Raw genomic sequence first — 18,430 nt, 5'->3', positions numbered from 1 at the left:
ATTCTGTTCCATTGATCTGTATTTCTATTTTTGTGTCAGTACCATACTGTCTTGATTACTGTAGCTTTGTAGTATAGTTTGAAGTCCAGGAGCCTGATTCCTCCAGCTCCGTTTTTCTTTCTCAAGATTGCTTTGGCTATTCCCCTCCAACTCTATTATACAGTAAGTCAAAAAGCAATACAGAGACACTAACTGCCATCATGCATATGAAATACCTATTGGTTTGCTTAGTCAACACAATTCCCTTGAAATGAAGACAAGAAAAGTAAAGTAAAAATACAGAGGTAGAGTTTTAAACATGAAAGATGAAGATGTAAACAAAGAAGCTTGAATATGAATCTTAAGAATTCAAAAGCAAATCTTAGGACTGATTCCACTTGGGCCTAAATGCAATGTAAATTTGTGTCACTGACACTATCATTGTATGTCCTGTAAAAAATTAAACTAGAGAAATATCCACTCACCAACAACATATAAGCAACCATGGAGCTCACTAACTCCATTGCCTGCTCTTCGCTGACCCATTTCTTTAACTTCTATCCATTTATCGAGATGTGGATCATACCTCTCCACACTAGACAGAGAAGCTACTCCATCATTGCCACCTACTGCATAAACATGGTTCTAAATAAAGAAAGAAAAAAAAACACAAGACATTAGATTTTGAGTTGATTTACATGCTGTCCTAATGGTAGACCAGAATGTGCAAGAGAGCAGTATTTCATATAATAATCTGGTGTGTAATCAATATCTGCATACTGGAAATATGAATACATCAGACCTTTCCTTATTTGGTTAGGTATGTGACGCAATGCAATCCAGTGAGCAAGCTGCAACATAACTTACCACAAGAGCCACAGAGCCAACTCCTCCACGGGGAGTATTCATTGGTGCCACTGTACTCCACTGATCAGATTCTATGTCATATCTCTCAACATCGTTGAAGCAAGTGTTGTCATCTAACCCTCCAATTGCATAAATTGGGCCTCCCAAGGAGGCCAAGGCAATTCCTCGCCTGCAAAAACAATAAAAGACACTTCAGCATTCCATTTGTTTCCAGAAAAAGGGTAGCAAAATAATTGTGCTAATGTACCCATTTATCACATTAAATGTCAATGTGGCTTTTTCCCGTTATTTTTAGATTTATCAAAGCTTCTGAATAGATGGCTACAGGGTTGCCAAATTGTGCAAGTCTATGTGAACAGTGCCCTCTGGAGTTTTATAATGCATAGCCTACACAGGTTACTTTAAACTTAAATGAAATAATAAAGGAAAACCCAACAGAATACTATAAATGGAGTCCAAAACATTCAGTTAGTAAAACACTCAGTTGCATAATTAAGAGACTGATGAATTGACAGAGATGGTCTACTACAGAGGTCAGAAGTCAATCTCATTACTAAATTCACGTAATTGCAGAGCACATTTTGTTGCAGTGTTTCATTACATCACACAAAAGAACATCAATTTTATATTACAAGCTTTATATCACATTGCTTAACTTCTGAAGGGCATCTATTTATCTTGGAACAGAAGAGACTCAGCCCGTGTTAAAAGCTAATTCATCATAATGGTGACTGAAAAAAAAATTATATCAATTTCTTAAAAAACACTGCAGCAATCAAAAGTTGAACTATTCTAAAATTTATCTGTCACTGACCTGGTATATACTTTGGATAATGTGTATTGCTTAAACCTTTACTACCTTGCTTCTTCATCTGTCACCCATTTGAGAAAGCAGTAGACACAACTGATATTAATTTGTCAATATAGGTAATGCACCAAGAACAGTGGTTAGCCCATATTCAGTGCTGTGTATTAGCTATTATTATTTCTGGAGAGAACTGCTGCTCTACTGAGATTATAACTCTCAGTTTACCAAAAGAGTATCCTAGGAAAGAATTCTTAAGGATAATGTTGTCATTCATTTTGTGTCCTTAACTTCTTTTCCTTTGAGCATAAAGCAATGACTTACAAAATACTGTGGTTATAAAAACTTTCAGGTGTGGGTGAACACATGCGTGTACACTCTAGAATATACGAGTGTTATATCGTGGCAGAAGTGAGTATACCATATAATTCCCCCCTCCCTCCACTCCCTAAATCACAAGACCATAAGACACTATTGATTATTTCTTACTCCTCAAAACTCTCTTGATTTTTGTGACATCACATGTTTGAGTTTCCTCCTCCATTACATCTCTGGCTGGTACTTTTCAGCTTCCTTTACCAGTGCCTTCTTCTCTATTCTGTCACTGAATTATGAAGTTCCCTAAGGCCTCTTATCACCCTATACTCTCTCTGTAGGCAATTTCATTCTTTCCATAGATTTATAACTCTAATATGTATTTCCAGATATATATACAGCTTCTACTTCAAATCTGTGTGTCTGGATCTTCAACCTTAACTTTAATCTAAATGAAACTTACTGTCTACCTCCCTGTGCTAGGCAGATTTTAAGATGTCTTCCTCCACAATATTCACCCTCTGGTTTTACTCTTATGATTGTACTACGTTACATGGCAAAGTGGAGATTACCTGAATGAGCTTAATCTAACCACGTAAGCCCTATAAAAGCAGAGAGGTTTCTCCAGCTGGTAGCAGAAGACAGGTCAGAAACTCAAAGAACGTGGTGGATTCTGCAAGTCGCTGCTAGTTTGAAGATTGAGGGGAGCACTTGGAAAGGACCTCAGAATGGCTTCTAGGAGCTGAGAGTGATCCCTGGCCTACAGCCAGTAAAAACAAGAAACTCAGTCCTTCAATCACAAAGAACTGCATTCTATCAATAACCTAAATGACCTTGGAAGTAGTTTCTTCCCCAGAGCCTCCATTAGAGCCTACAGCCTATACCTTGATTTTGGTCTTGTGGAGCCTAAGTGGAAAACTCAGTTATAGTTCCTGGACTTCTGACCTGTGGAACTGTGAACTAATTAATGGATGTTGTTCTAAGCTTCTAAGTTTGTCATAATTGGTTACACAGCAAGAGAAAACTAATATACCCATTAGAAGACAAACAAAAACTTTATCCTGTACACCGTCTTGTTCTTCCTAATGCAGAAAGTCACACCACTATCCATATCCAGTTGTTTAAGCCAGAAACTTAAGGATCATCTTAGCCTCTTCCTTATTGTTCTTTTTACTTCCCACATCTAATTATTATAAACTCTTGTTGATTGTACACTTCTGAACTCTCTCAAATATGTCCTCTTTCCTCTACCTCAACTTCTACCACTTTAGTCCAAGCCACCGTTATTTCTTCGACTAAAAATATTACAATAACCCTTTTGGTTTCCCAGACTGTTTTCACTCTGGTCTTCCTCAAATACATTCTCCATTTCATAGCAGAGGATCTTTGAAAAGAGAAATCTGATTCTATCACTCCCCTACTATCAAAAAAAAAATGTGTGTGTATTTCAAAGCGCACCAGATTAAAAAATCTTGGCAAACTTGAAAGGCCCTTATTTTTTGCCTGCTATTTCAGCTGTCTGTTGACACTATCCCCCCCCCTTTGATCTGTCAGCCACATGGGACTTCTTTCATGTTCTCTGCTCTCATTCATCTCCAGATTTTCAAAGGTTCTTCATCTCTTTCCATCCACCAACCTTACACCACCCACCACTTAATGAGTCTAAATTCTTTTGTTCCTTCAGACCTTAGGTTAAATGGGACTCCACTCTCAAGCATTCTTTACTTACGCTAGTGCTAGCATTACTACCCTTGTAATTATGTCTTTATTTCTATCTTGCCTTTTAGAATGTAAGCTCTATGGAGGTAGGGACCCTGACTGTCTTATTTATTGCTGTTATCTTCAGCACTTGGTATATCCTGTAATGGGCACTTAACCAGTATTTGCTGAATAAATAAATCAACCCCTAGAGATGCTCTGTTAGGATGATGGGTTTCAATAAAACCATACCTTGAACAAACATCAGTATCCATTTTAGTGAAAAGATGAAAAAGAAAAAGGGGGAAAAACAGAAAACCAGGTATGTAACATATGAATATTATTTTGGAATACACACTGAAACAATGATTTGGGGGGATACAAATTATAAAAACAAATAACCTGAGAAAATAAATGCAGTTCTATTATTTTTTATACAGTTGAAAGCTATTGTAGTGCTCAGGGTATATTTTAGAAGATTAAAGAAATTCAACTGCTATTTTGTTAGACAAGTTTCACTCAATTCTCAGCTAAAAACCAGCTTAGCATGATAAGGAGGCAAGAGTATAAAGATTAAAAATGTACTTAAGGATTTTCTCCCCTATTTTAATTCATGTGTTAGAATTTAAACTGTTTGTAGTTACCATGTAGCATAAATCAAGCCCTACTAAAGTATTAAAATGTCATTTATAGATAAGTAGTGTATTTTAAGGCTAGGTTTTCTCCACTAAGATGCTTTCTCCTCATGAGTGAAAAAAAGGCCAAAAATATCTTTTCAGCCGAACTCTCTTCACATTTCCATCTAAGTTTTCATACTTCTAACACACAAGAAAACTCAGTTAAAAATACTATGTTAAATTAATCAAGAATAGAAAACTAGATGTCAACGTATCCCCATGTGCAAAATTATCTTCAGTTGAGCACCACTAGTACATAGGAACGCAACTATTTTTGAAACTTTTCTGAAAATTTTAAATTATTTCAAAATAAAAAGTTAAATAAATGCTCAGGTATGAGTCAAAACTATGACAATCATTATCATACTCAAAGACATGATTCTATTCTTAATTCTCAGGAAAATTTTGAAAGTTATAACGAAGCATCACATTGGATGCTTTAACAAAATGTGTTTAGGAAGGTATTTAAAGTTTCTAAAAATGTAGAGTAAAAAATCAGCCCTTTCAGTTATAGGAAGCTTTCTTTATTTTCCACCAACAAATCAAAATAAATGTCCATGCTCATCTACCTCTTTGTGTTCATTGATGCCTTCATCATCCATTTATTATTGAGAGGATCAAACATCTCCATACTACCTAAATGTTCATTTCCATCATGTCCACCCACTGCATACACTTTACCTGTAAAGTAAAGAAGTATTTTCATTTGTTTCCAAGTAAATAAATTTATATATAATCAATATATAATTAAAATAGCACAATAAATTAACTTTCAACAAATATTCTTCTGTTCAACGTTATGATCAAGTCACTTCAGTAGTCAAATGAAAATAAATGTAAGCTTCTGCTTAATAAAATGCCTGAAACACGCTGTTTTACAAGTTATTTAAATGTTCAAACATTATCCTGCCCTTAGGTTTCCCAACTTTTTATTACTTAGTAGATGAAATCACTAATCATCCTTGCAAAGAATGTTTAATAAAATGAAAAAATGCTCTTGTATAAAGAAAATATAAAACTCTTAATATATCAAACCTTTTCTAAATGAAACAAATAAAAATTGGAACTATTAACATACCAAAATGGTAACTGTGACTATTTAGGTGTCTGGGTTACGGATGATTTTTGTTTTTTATTAAAATATGTTTTCTTATTTCTCCCCAAAGCATTTATACTTCTATAACTGGAAGAAAAGTGACTTTTTAATTCTCCTAACAATTTATCCATGGTTCTGCAATTAATTCATTTTTAGTAACCAGGTAAAAAACCTCATTTCAATAATAATAATTAGGTATAGAAAAAAGTTAACATATATTTATTATTTGTGTTCAATAAATATTTTTCTTTAGTTTGGTTATTTTGTAAATATAACTCAGAATAGTTTAACTCCCTTTTCCTTAATACTCATCTCCTGTTAAGCATCCATATGCAAGAGATTGTACACTGAGCATCTACGGGCATAAAGCAAGTAAACATTCACCAAATAATCTGATATATTGAAACATATTTTATAATGTAGGAATTTTCTTATAGAAAGAAATTCTCAAAGTTCAGATATTTAAAAGACCATTGTGGTGACGCGATGTGATTTAACACAAAAGCAGACCCACCTTCCACTGAGATTACACCCACATGTCGCCTTCGACTGTTCATTTCTGGTCCAAAGAACCAACTGTTTTTGTTGATAGAATAGCATTCGATACTGCGAAAGGGGTCACCCGATCCACCTCGGCCACCTACACAAAATAGCACACCTAAAGGTAAAGCCACAAAATAGAGGTTAAAATCACAGCTCCCTTTTTTTTTTTTTTTTACAGCTAATTTTATTTTTATTTTTTATTTTTTGGCCATACCACACGGCTTGTGGGATGTTAGTTCCCTGACCAGGAATTGAACCCAGGCCCATGGCAGTGAGAGCATGGAGTTCTAACCACTGGACTGCCAGGAAATTCCCCCTAACTAAAAAAAAAAAAAGATAAATAAGTGTGGAAAAAAACTTACGAACTCAAAATTTTGATTAACAGGAAAAAAAAATTATTTGTATAGCATTTAACGTCATTATACCACTAAAAATCTAATTTTCTTTTTTTCCCCCTCATTTGAACTTTTCAAAGAATAGAATACATCAGTTATCTCAGCTTGTTAACATTCCACTATAATACGGTTGAGTTCCTCACCCACCCTGAAAAATTGCTCTTGCTAGTAAGGTCATGACAAAATCCAACAAACTCATAAAGTTAATTTCTGACTGAATACAATTACAACATTTGATATACTGATCACCCTAGTTTTTTTGGAAACTCCTTAACTCTTTATTTCCATAATATCAAAGTCTCCTTTTGTCTCCAATCATTTCTCTCTTTTCTGTTTTCTGTTTCATTCTCAGCCTACTTCTCACATACTTCATGCTTACACAGGAAAAGTTCAATCCCTTTACTTAAAATTCCATCTGTATCATAATGCCTTCCAATCTACACTTCTAAGCCACATTTCCACTTGATGTCCCAGAGGCACCTCAAACCCATTATAAAAGATCTCCCTTCCTCACCCACCTAAAGACCTTCGTCCTTCCCTGAGGTATCCTTTTTCTCCCTCGCTATTCCCACAGCCACTGTTAGTTCAGGCCCTCATCAGCTATTACTGCAAAATCTTGTTCTCTCTTATCACTTAGTACTCTTGCTTTCAGACTGTCAACTGAATAATCTAATTAAAAGGCTCTTTCAACAGCTTTTCATTACCTGTATCAGTAGTTCTTAAAAATTTTACTGAATGCCACTAAATTGTACATTTAAAAATGGTTAAAATGGTGATTTTTATGGTATATGTGTTTTACCACAATTTTTCTTAACAAATCAAAACTTTATTCTGGGGACTTCCCTGGTGGCGCAGTGGTTAAGACTCCATGCTCCCAATGCAGGGGGCCTGGGTTCGAACCCTGGTCAGGGAACTAGATCCCACATGCTGCAACTAAAAGATCCTGCATGCCTCAACAAAGATCCCGTGTGCTACAACTAAGACCTGACTCAGCCAAATTAAAAAAAAGGAAAAAAAAACACCTTTATTCTGATTCAGAATCACCAGAGGAGCTATTTTATAAAACACAGATTGCTGGGCCTGACCCCTCCCCCACCAAGAGTTTGATTCAGTTGGTTTGGGGTAGGTCCAAAATTTTGAATTTTTAAAAACTTCCCAAGTGAATGGTCATGCTGCTGGTCAAGAGGCCACCACTTGCTTCACACTATGAGAACCACTGCTCTACAGGATAAAGCCTTAGTAGAGCATAAAGGCCTTGCATTGTCCAACGCGATTTTCTCCCTGTCTTTCCCTTAATGTTTAAGCTCCTGCATCACCCATATAGTGATCATCCTCAATGTTCTGGTAACAACTTTTGGTAACTCTCATTCATGTAACATACAGTATTGAAATGATCTATTATGCTGATATCTGTCACCAGAGTCTAAGCGAGATTAAGATAGTGTGTTAAGCGTTTATGCACTAATAAAGACGAGTACAGTGCCTGGCGTGTACTAAACATTCAATAAATGTAAAATAAACTGAATACCCTTTTCTCTAACTGGCACCCAGAAAAACATCTATTTATTATTCAAAACTAAGACTGGGGGTTATTTTCCCTATAAAACCTCTGTCCCTTCCAAAGTAAAAATAACCACTCTTTTTGCTTCCCACTATACCTTTTGATTATATCAAAGTACCTTTAATACTTTATGGCATTTACTTATTCATATGTCTATTTCCCTAGATCAGACTGAAAGTTCTCTCAAAATAGGAACGGCTGTAGTCTATTTGTGTGTTTGCATTTCTAATGCCTAACCCAGAACCCGGCACATAGTAGGCACTTAATATATGTTTGCTGAATGACTACATACATGAATGACCAGAACTGCCTGTGCTATCTTTTCCAACCAATTCAATGTTTTAAGTCAGAGAATTAAAGTTGAAGGAATTAAAAAGAATTAAATTTAAGAATTAAATTAAATGAAAGAATTAAAGTTGAAAGTTGAATTAAAGTTGAAAGAATTAAATTTAAGAATTAAATTAAATGAAAGAATTAAAGTTGAAAGAGATTTTAAAGATCCTGCAGTCAAAATTATTTATAAACTGAAGCCTTCAGAGATTAAGAAATCTGCCCCAAATTACAGATGTTTTATGGCACAGCTGGAATTATAATCCCGGAATGTAATCCCAATTATTGATTAGATTTTATTTAAGTGGACCCTAATATTTCAGCTACATAGGTCACCTAGGGACATGACATGGAAGGAAAAAAATTAAAATGAAGTAAAAAGATCGTGACACAAATCCCTTCTCCACTGTTCTGTGTAGCCTTGGGCATCCTTTCACTCTCTCCGATTCTTAGCTTCCTCATCCATAAAATGGAATAACACCACCTTTCTCACAATAAGGATCAAATCCTTCATTAAAACCTACTTCATAAAGTTCTTGCAATCATGTAAGAGATCATGTATATGAGGGTCTAATACACTTGGCATATAACCTAGACTGCCAAAATCTTTGAATTCAAGTCTGAATCTGAAGAATTAAATACCTTGACTTCTTAAAACAGGATTCACAACTAAAAAAATCTACACTTCAAAAATTTAATACTTGAAACCAACCTATAAAAGAAAAATAAGCCATCCTTTTCATGTTAAAACTATTTAGAAGAACTACTTCTTCATAGGCAGATCTACAACATTCAAATTTTCTTTATACTATCTAGATAAAGTCCCACTATTCATTACCATGTACTGCCTTTTGTTGTTTTTAGGCTATTCCATGGATCTCTTTTTTTAATAACCACATTAGGTCACAGCAGATGTACAGGAAGTCTGTGTTCAGAGTACTGATTCCAGAATTCACTGACCACATTTATTCTCCCTTATCCCACAAATATATTCTTTTTAAAGAGTAACATAAGTGAACATAAAACTATTTTCTTGGGAAAACATGAAAGTCTGTAAATTATGGCAAATAAAGGCGAAAATGCATGCCTCAAGTATAAGAGCTTTATATTCTAAGAGTTTAATGTGGTCTGTTATACTATTAACATTAGATGTATTAAGTACCTTTCTTTTGATGTGATAAAATGCAAAAATAAACATTTAAATATGCAGTATGTGTTAAGCTCCATGTTTGGTACCAGGGATACAAAGTTATTAAGATACCTACCTGTCTCTGAAGGGCTCAAAACATGTCAAATAAATTTCAATGCAACATAGTAAGATGTGAAAAGCAAGTGTCATTTAAGCAAAAATGACAGAGGATCTAATTCTGCCTAGAAGAATCAAAAAGACCCCCAAAGAAAAGATATTTCAGCAGGCTCTCCAGAGTGTATAAGTCTTGTTACAGCTTTTTGAAAAATTGCCTTATCGGTAAAACTATCTGAAATCATGCACAGTAAGAATTCATATATAACCTTACTTGCCAATTATTACTTTAAGACAATCAGATACTAATTATCTTACAATTAGGTTTCGGCAAACATAACCAACCCTCAAATACAACAAAATTCCTTACAGCAGAGTTGATAAAATGAGTAATTTAATTACCAGCAGTATGTTTCCTTGGGGTAGTCCGAATGGAGTATTCAAAGTCAGGTACTGCTCTGCTACTCAAGTGAAGGTGGTAATTTCTTGCTTCATCCAATAAATCTCTACATTTTAGATTTTGTTTGACAATCTGTTCTTTTGCCACAACACCCATAAGAAAATCAACCGGCAACAGCGGCAAACGAACCTAAGATTGTGAATAGTTGCAGATATAAAATTTAAGTTGCAGTTGGACAGTTCATTCTCTACTTTCACTGCAGCATGTTCTCTTTTTAAAACTCATTTACCTTCTAAAATCTGAATGAAGCTCAATGTGCTAAGTTCTAAAGCAATTTAGATTGCTTTAGATGATATCTAAAGATATCTCAAAGGGATTTTTAAAATATTCAGGTTAAAAAGCAAGTAATGACTTTCTAATTCAAATAAAACACATTCAGACTTATCCTTAAATGGTTTAGTAAGTAGGAAAGAGTCAAAGCCATTTTCACATCATATTACATCAACGGATAATCTACACTTTTTATGATAAATGGAACATGCTGATTTGCTTCCATATCATTTCATTTCTATACACAATCTTATTCATCCCTACCTGTGCAAGTGTTTCATCCAACCATTTGGAATGATGCTGAGGATTGGCAAGAAGCCACTTGATGGCTGCACTATAGACCTGCTTTTCATTCTCAATATTTAAATCACTGGAGGACAAAAGCTTATGGAGATGCTGAGGTGACACACTTACAAAGTCTTCACACTCCACCACTTCAGGAAAATGCTCACAGGCATACTGATCCGCCATGTCCATTAAGTCTATTCGATTGTGACTTTCTGCAAAGGCTCTTACTGCCAGACAATTGGAGGGATGAAAATGTAACTTCATGTATTCACAACAAGCTCTAGCCACCAGTTCAACCTGTAGAATACAGGCTGCATATAAGAGAGGCTGGACATTGTCAACAGTCAAAGTGAGTCTTGAAGAATAGACAAACTTTACCAAGTCTTCTATTGCATCACCATCAAAATCTCTGATCTCAATCAGTGTTTGCTTGGCTTCAGCCATTTCAGAGAGAAACATAGCTCTGAAGTAGGGAATAACACAAGCCAATACCAGTTTGTGACAAGAGATTAGCTTTGAGCCAACCTGTTCAAAACAAAACAAAGAGAGACTCAGTTTAATATCAAAATTAGCCTGAGATCAGCATTGAGTACATGCTGTATAGCAGGGATAAAAACTCCAGACAAGTTTAGTGTATTTGTTTTAGCAATGTAATCCTTTGTCACTTACTTTCAATCTAGGCCAATTTCTTAAGGTCACGCAATTTTCTTCTTCCAAGTTAGAGTCAAATCTTTTATACATGTATCTATAATGTATTATACCATAAACTATGATTTTTCTGTATTATCTCACATTTCAGAAGCATTTTGTGAATTAATGAGGCTAACAGCAAACATCACCTAGCACTTACTATGTATCAGGCACTATACTTTTTTTTTGGTCTAAGAGTCCCTTCTTTTTTTCCAATTTTATTGACATACAATATTGTATAAGTTTAAGGTATGCAACATTATGATTTGATATATGTATATATTGTGAAACGATTAGCACAGTTTTAGTAAGCTATTCATCACCTCATATAATTACAAATTTTTTTCTTTCTGATGAGAACTTTTAAGACCTACTCTCTTAGCAACTTTCAAATATACAACACAATATTGTTAACTACAGTTATCGTGTCAGGCACTATTCTAAGTGCTTTTCATATATTAACTCACTCGATTGTCCCAATGCCCCTATGAGTCGATACTATTATTATCCACAATTTACCAGTGAGAAAATTGAAGGAGAGTAAACAAATCAATGTTAGTATTTACTATGAGCTTAACTGAAGTTTTTTCATTTCCTATTTAAATCATTTTGAAATGATATTTTATAGAAATGTAATAACACTGAAATCTCACCACTTTGTTGAAAAATTAGATTGCTTCCAATAGTCTGCCATTACAAACACAGTAGTGAACTTTGTTGTAGGAGAATCTTTGTTTACATTCTCTATTATTTCCTAGAGATAAATTCCTAAAAACAGAAATGCTGTTTCAAAGGATAAGTACAATTTGGATACATACTACTAAATTGTCCATTTCTGATCTGCTTACAATATTTGTGCCATATTCTGAATGTTATCTTAAGAAAAATCTGCCAATTCAATGTATGAAATATCTCATTGTTTTAGTTTACTTGTTACTAATACGATTGAATCATTCATAAATTTTAGACTACGTTTATTTCTTCTAAGAACTCTTTCTATGACTTTTCTCATTTGTAAGAACTCCTCAGACATTTAGAATATTAGTCATTTGTCATATATACATTTCAAAACTTCTCTTTTATAAGTATGCTTCAAAATTTTATTCACTCCCTATGGACTTTTATATAATCCAATCAATCTTTTTCCTTATGACTTCTGCCTTAGGTGCTATGCTTGAAATGGGAATCATTCTAACAGTCCATAAATATTTACAGGTATTTTTTCTAGTTTTATGTTTTTCACAAATCTATTTCCATCTGGAATTTTTTGGTACTGAGAAGACAGATATCTTTTTTTATTGATGTATAGTTGCTGTACAATATTATATGTTACAGTTGTACAATATGCTGATTCACAATTTTTAAAGGTTATACTCCATTTACAGTTATTATAAAACATTGGCTATACTCCCTGTGTTGTACAATATATCCTTGTACCTTATTTTATACATATAGTTTGTACCTCTTACTCATCTTATTTTTAACACAGTAGTTATCCAGTTTTCCCAGCACTTTATGTTAAATAATCAATGAGTACAAGTAATAGGATAGTAGTGTTTTAGCAATTATCCTGTTTCCATGTAACATTTTGATTATGTAATACACTTATAGTTGTGTTTCATTATTTGGGAACTAATTTTAAAATAAGAACTCCTAAAGAAAAAGGCCTGAGGAATGTTACAATGTATAAAAGGTTTTGCTTATAAATGCCCCTTACCCAGCTTTTTTCACTAATGTAGAGGAAGAATGAATATCACTTATTTCAACAAGTACAAGATGATTGTTTCTGTTGGTTATACTATATTCACTTTGTTAAAATAATTTAGAAGGCAGGATTTAGAGTCTACTGAGATTCAAGTTGTAAACTATACTACAGCAGAAAGCTTGGCATGTTCTCAAATTCACACTAGCCCTAAAATGGGATCTGAAAGCTGATATTAAACATTTAAAAAATAGTCTAAAAATATCTTTTTTTTTTTTGATCATCTGCACTGGCCACCACTGAGATTTAGTTTCTATGTAAATATCTGTAAATCTCACATGACATAAACCTGCTCAATTAAACAACTTACAAAGACTCTATTACATAATAGTACTATAAAATAAGGTACTACAGGTGCGGCCAGAAAGGCGGCCGCCCCCTTGCCTGTCACGCACTGCACATTCATTGGGAAACTGGTGCTAAACCATTCGTAGACGACTGCTTCTGGGTCGGGGTTTTATAGGTAGCAGAGGAGCTCCCTCGCTGCAATCTACTGAAAGTCAGCCCTCGACACAAAGTTGTTGTTTTTTTTTAGTATTTTTTTTTTAAGAAAAGAAAGTACTACAATTTTCAGATAAACATCATTTTTACAATGCCTTCTCATCCAAGCTGTACAAATCAATGGCCCTCAAGCTATCTTCATGTTGTTTATAAGGCTCTGTCCCTCTGTAACTTTAATTTGATTCAAATAAACTAAAACATGTATATTTAATATACACACATACACACAAAATCATACCCTTATGCACCCTTTTAGAATAAATACCCATCGTCTAAATAAGAAAATTTTAACATTCAGATATATTCACAAATTTGGGGGAGAAAGTTTATAAACTGGTAATTCCCAGTTAAGGCCCTCATACTGTTTAATGATAAAATGCAAATTTATTCTTGTATGAGAATAAATTCTCGTTGCCTAAAATCCTTCGGTAGGAGTGACAGTGATTTAAAATGCTTCCTTAATCCCCTTGGACAATTTAAAGTTACTGTTATGGACTATGGCTGGTAGCAGCAGTGTTTTCAGTTTTGTGCTGAATTCTGGGAACATTGTTTTTGATTGGAATAAAGGAATTGATACTTGGATGTTAGAGTTCTACAATGGCTGGGCATTTTCTTTTGTTTTCTAAGTTTTGTGAATGTGGGGCTAATGCAAACTAACATTTTTGTAAAAATAAATAAATAAATAAATACCCATCTTAACTTTAAAAAGATCTTTGAGCCTTATATATGAAATAGGAACATCAAAAAATTTGGGCTTGGCCTCTTGCCTTCCAAGATGGCCCACACTCTGTCTATGGAGTGTGTATCTCCCTGAATAAACTTTTCACTTTACTATGTCTTGCTCTTGAATTCTTGCCTGCACAAAGCCAAGAACCCACACTTGGTGGCCATCCCAGGGACTCAGACATGACTTGGGATGTGACCATCCTCTCGCACCCCACTCTCTTTCCTGCAACATCTTTTCTGGCACCCAATGCGGGGCCTCAAAGGCCATAATCTCGATCCGCCTATTGGGCTATGGCTCCCCTCTGAAGGGTGGCTGGGACTTATTCTGAGCCATGTAGATTCCAGTAGCCCATTAAGTGGCAGCTGACGTCGCCTGCAGGATCTGGCAGAGACCAGTTCTCTGGCCGTGAAGAAGCGCACTGAGGCCAAGGCTTTTCCCACTCAGTCTTTCTCATTCTCCTATTGCTCTATGTCTTTGGACTTGAAAAGATCCACCCAGACGACCACCAAACATCCAAATTAAGACTGCGCGGCAAGTAACTGACAACTTGGTTGGGTCTAAAGAACTCCTTCCAAGGGGCTTATCTGGTGGCGCAGTGGTTGAGAATCTGCCTGCCAATGCAGGGGACACGGGTTCGAGCCCTGGTCTGGGAGGATCCCACATGACGCAGAGCAACTAGGCCCGTGAGCCACAACTACTGAGCCTGTGCGTCTGGAGCCTATGCTCCAAAACAGGAGAGGCCGCGACAGTGAGAGGCCTGCACACCGCGATGAAGAGCGGCCCTCGCTTGCCACAACTAGAGAAAGCCCTCGCAGAGAAACGAAGACCCAGCACAGCCAAAAATAAAAAATATGGGCTTTTATGCATTTATTAGCTTTCCTTTGACACTATGCAGTCTCATGTTCTTAAGAGTTTATTTCTAAATTTTTCTTCTCTGGTACATAAATATAAGTATCAATTACCAAAAATATTTTATCAGAAATTTTAAAATGAAAGAAATCGAAGTCTAAAGACTAGATGTTTAAAACTGGGTGAAAAATACACAAACTACAAAATATTAGACATTATTATACCATTTAAAATGATATAAATACTACAGCATATGTCCTTGATACTAGGGAATTTTCTAATTTACATTTTGATAAGTGAACATATGAATAATTCAAGATGCTCGGGGAAAAGAAAACACGTCAAGCTTAAACCCAAGTAGTGAAATATGTTGAATATCAACATTAACATAATGATCCTTTATTTTTTAACAAAAGCTTGAAATACAAACCGCTAATCCAAACCTTGAGTAACTGTCCATGGATTAGCCAATAGGGATCAAAATACAATGAAACAGGGACTTCCCTGGTGGTGCAGTGGTTAAGAATCCACCTGCCAACGCAGGGGACATGGGTTCGAGCCCTGGTCTGGGAAGATTCCACATGCCGCGGAGCAACTAAGCCCGTGCGCCACAACTACTGAGCCTACACTCTAGAGCCCGCTAGCCACAACTACTGAATCCTGCGCGCCTAGAGTCCATGCTCCGCAACAAGAGAAGCTACTGCAATGAGAAGCCCGCACACCAAAACGAAGAGTAGCCCCTGCTCGCTGCAACTAGAGAAAGCCTGCGCGCAGCAATGAAGACCCAACACAGCCATAAATAAATAAATTTATATATATATAAAAAATTCCATTAACTATCAGCCCTGACTTTCAAAAGGAACCTATCTATTATCTTACATTAAAGGTCACTTACTTTTCAAGTTTTCTTTTTTCCCCTCAACTACAATATATATTTAAAATGTAAAATCAAGAAAGTACAGAAAAATATAAGGGAAAAAATTTACTCACAATTCAACAAATACTGTCAACCTGCTGGCATATTTCCTTTTAACTTTTTCCCATGCATTTTGAAACATAATAGACTGTCCTGAACTTTGTCACCTTTTCCTAAGTTTCTGAAAACTTTCAACTCTTCATGCTTATTCTACACAGTGGATGTAACACAGTTTATTTATTCTGATATCAGCCATTAAGACAACTTTTCCATATTTTAAATATAAACAGTATCTTAGAACAGGAAGTTTTTTCAACATTTCAGAATACTTCCTTGAGATAAAATCTGAAAAGCAGAATTAATGAGTCAATAAATATAAGCTTTTTACAGCTCTTGATACATACGGCCAAACCATCCATGAAAAACAAGGAATGAATTTACATATCCATCAGCAGTGTTTGAGAATAATCCCTTCATCAAAATTTCAAAGCAATAAATAATGTTCAATATGTTGATAACTGAACAATTTTTCAATTGATTTAATTTTTACTTCTTTGACATTTTTAGTACTTTACTTAACAGTAACTCAAGCTAAATGTTTGAGACCAATATTGAAATAAAAGTGTAGAAAACACATAGAACAGAAATGAAGACTGGAGGGAAAAAAGCCTATATACCCAAGTCTCCTTTTATGTACATTTATAAGCTGTATTCTAATTTTTCAGTTTAAGCCCTTGTAATTTTGCCCTTTTATCTCAATTAGCTACTCTTTTTCAATAATCCACCAATTTTATTCAGTCAGAGTAGCCATAAACATGTTTAATTGCCAGGTCAAGAAGGGGTTAAATGTATAAGACTCAATGTCTTGGCTTGTAGTGAATTACCATATCACAATGTCTAGTCACATTCACTGTTCTACAATCTTATCTCACTACGTTTACTTTAAAAACCTACACAATGAAAACAATAATTTTTAGGTAGCATTTTGGGGGTCAAATAAACAAGGATCTATGGATATAAACACTCAAATATCCCTTCTTCTGAGCAACATTAAAAATAAAATCAAAATACTGACTTACTATTTGAATGGACAAAAGTAGAAGTGATCATTTTATTAGACTTCTTAACACAGAATGCTTAAGTGTTAAATATAAAATCACTTTTTTTTTAACATCTTTATTGGGGTATAATTGCTTTACAATGGTGTGTTAGTTTCTGCTTTATAACAAAGTGAATCAGTTATACATATACATATGTTCCCATATCTCTTCCCTCTTGCGTCCCCCTCCCTCCCACCCTCCCTATCCCACCCCTCCAGGCGGTCACAAAGCACCGAGCCGATATCCCTGTGCCATGCAGCTGCTTCCCACTAGCTATCTACCTTACGTTTGTCTCGGGCTTCCCTGGTGGCGCAGTGGTTAAGAATCTGCCTGCCAATGCTGGGGACATGGGTTCAAGCCCTGGTCCAGGAAGATGCCGCAGAGCAACTAAGCTCATGCGCGACAACTACTGAGCCTGTGCTCTAGAACCCGCGAGCCACAACTACTGGAGCCTGTGCTCCACAACAAGAGAAGCCACTGCCACGAGAAGCCTGCACACCACAACAAAGAGTAGCCCCCGCTCACCGCACCTAGAGAAAGCTGGCGTGCAGCAACGAAGACCCAACACAGCCAAAAATAAATAAAATAAATAAATTTATATTTAAAAAAAATCACTTTCTCCTTTATCATTTCTCTTTTATTAGATTATGCTTGCTCTCTGGTCAGGAGTTAACTGCTACATTTATAAGGATAACAATTTTATCATTTCTACCTCTTGGAAGTATACTACTATAATGCAGTTCAAATACTTTGTTTCTCTGCAATCTTTCAGAGCACTTATTCTTACCTGATCAGTTGAAAGTTTTGACAGCCAATAATTATAACACTTAGAGTCTTGAACGTGTTCATTAGAATCCTATAAATACTTGTTTAAAAAAAAAAATCACAGAAACGTGCACTTTCAAAAAAAATGCCAAACAACATGACTGAAACATAATCAGTGATGGCATCAAGAGGTGATGTAAGGGATTGTCCTCCTCTAATAATCTCTATCAACTTCTTGAGGTAAAATTAACTATGATCTTTAACAAGGATAATGACATTTCCTCAAACTACATAAAACATAAATAAAAGCATCTTTGTAGATGCTAGTCTTGTTGATCTATGATGTATAATTTAAGCATTATGAGAGCTATGCAATACCCCTTTTAAGACAATTTCCCTCTGCCTTTTCCCACCAAATTGTTGCCCTTAAGAATCTTCCCTCATACATAACTTTAGAGCTGCCACTAGATATACTGTTCTAAAATATTTTCACTAATAAATACATAATAATATATAAACAAGTTTTACCTTTCCTTGGAATGACCTCAAGATTATATATAATCTCCTATGTGAAGCCTTTCCAATCACCTCTC

The 18,430-nt window shown here is 35.2% G+C and overlaps 1 protein-coding gene across 6 annotated transcripts in view; it reads right to left on the bottom strand.

Moving 5' to 3' along the window:
- The window catches only part of KLHL8 (kelch like family member 8), a 59,557-nt gene that overhangs the window by 7,114 nt on the left and 34,013 nt on the right, over positions 1-18,430 (bottom strand). For 5 of the 6 annotated variants that reach the window (XM_060147844.1, XM_060147842.1, XM_060147840.1 and 2 more), the window contains 6 exons: positions 10,504-11,052; positions 9,912-10,098; positions 5,952-6,095; positions 4,911-5,022; positions 847-1,015; positions 465-624 (listed from right to left, as the gene is read on the bottom strand). In XM_060147844.1, coding sequence (XP_060003827.1) covers positions 465-624; positions 847-1,015; positions 4,911-5,022; positions 5,952-6,095; positions 9,912-10,098; positions 10,504-11,052 — 1,321 coding nt within the window. The remainder of the gene's footprint in view (positions 1-464; positions 625-846; positions 1,016-4,910; positions 5,023-5,951; positions 6,096-9,911; positions 10,099-10,503; positions 11,053-18,430) is intronic. The other variant, XM_060147845.1, reaches the window with a different exon arrangement.

Source organism: Lagenorhynchus albirostris, chromosome 4 (assembly GCF_949774975.1).
Source record: "Lagenorhynchus albirostris chromosome 4, mLagAlb1.1, whole genome shotgun sequence".
Lineage (NCBI taxonomy): Eukaryota > Metazoa > Chordata > Mammalia > Artiodactyla > Delphinidae > Lagenorhynchus > Lagenorhynchus albirostris.
Note: the sequence above shows the minus strand (reverse complement) of the source record. Positions and strands in the feature narration are given on the sequence as shown.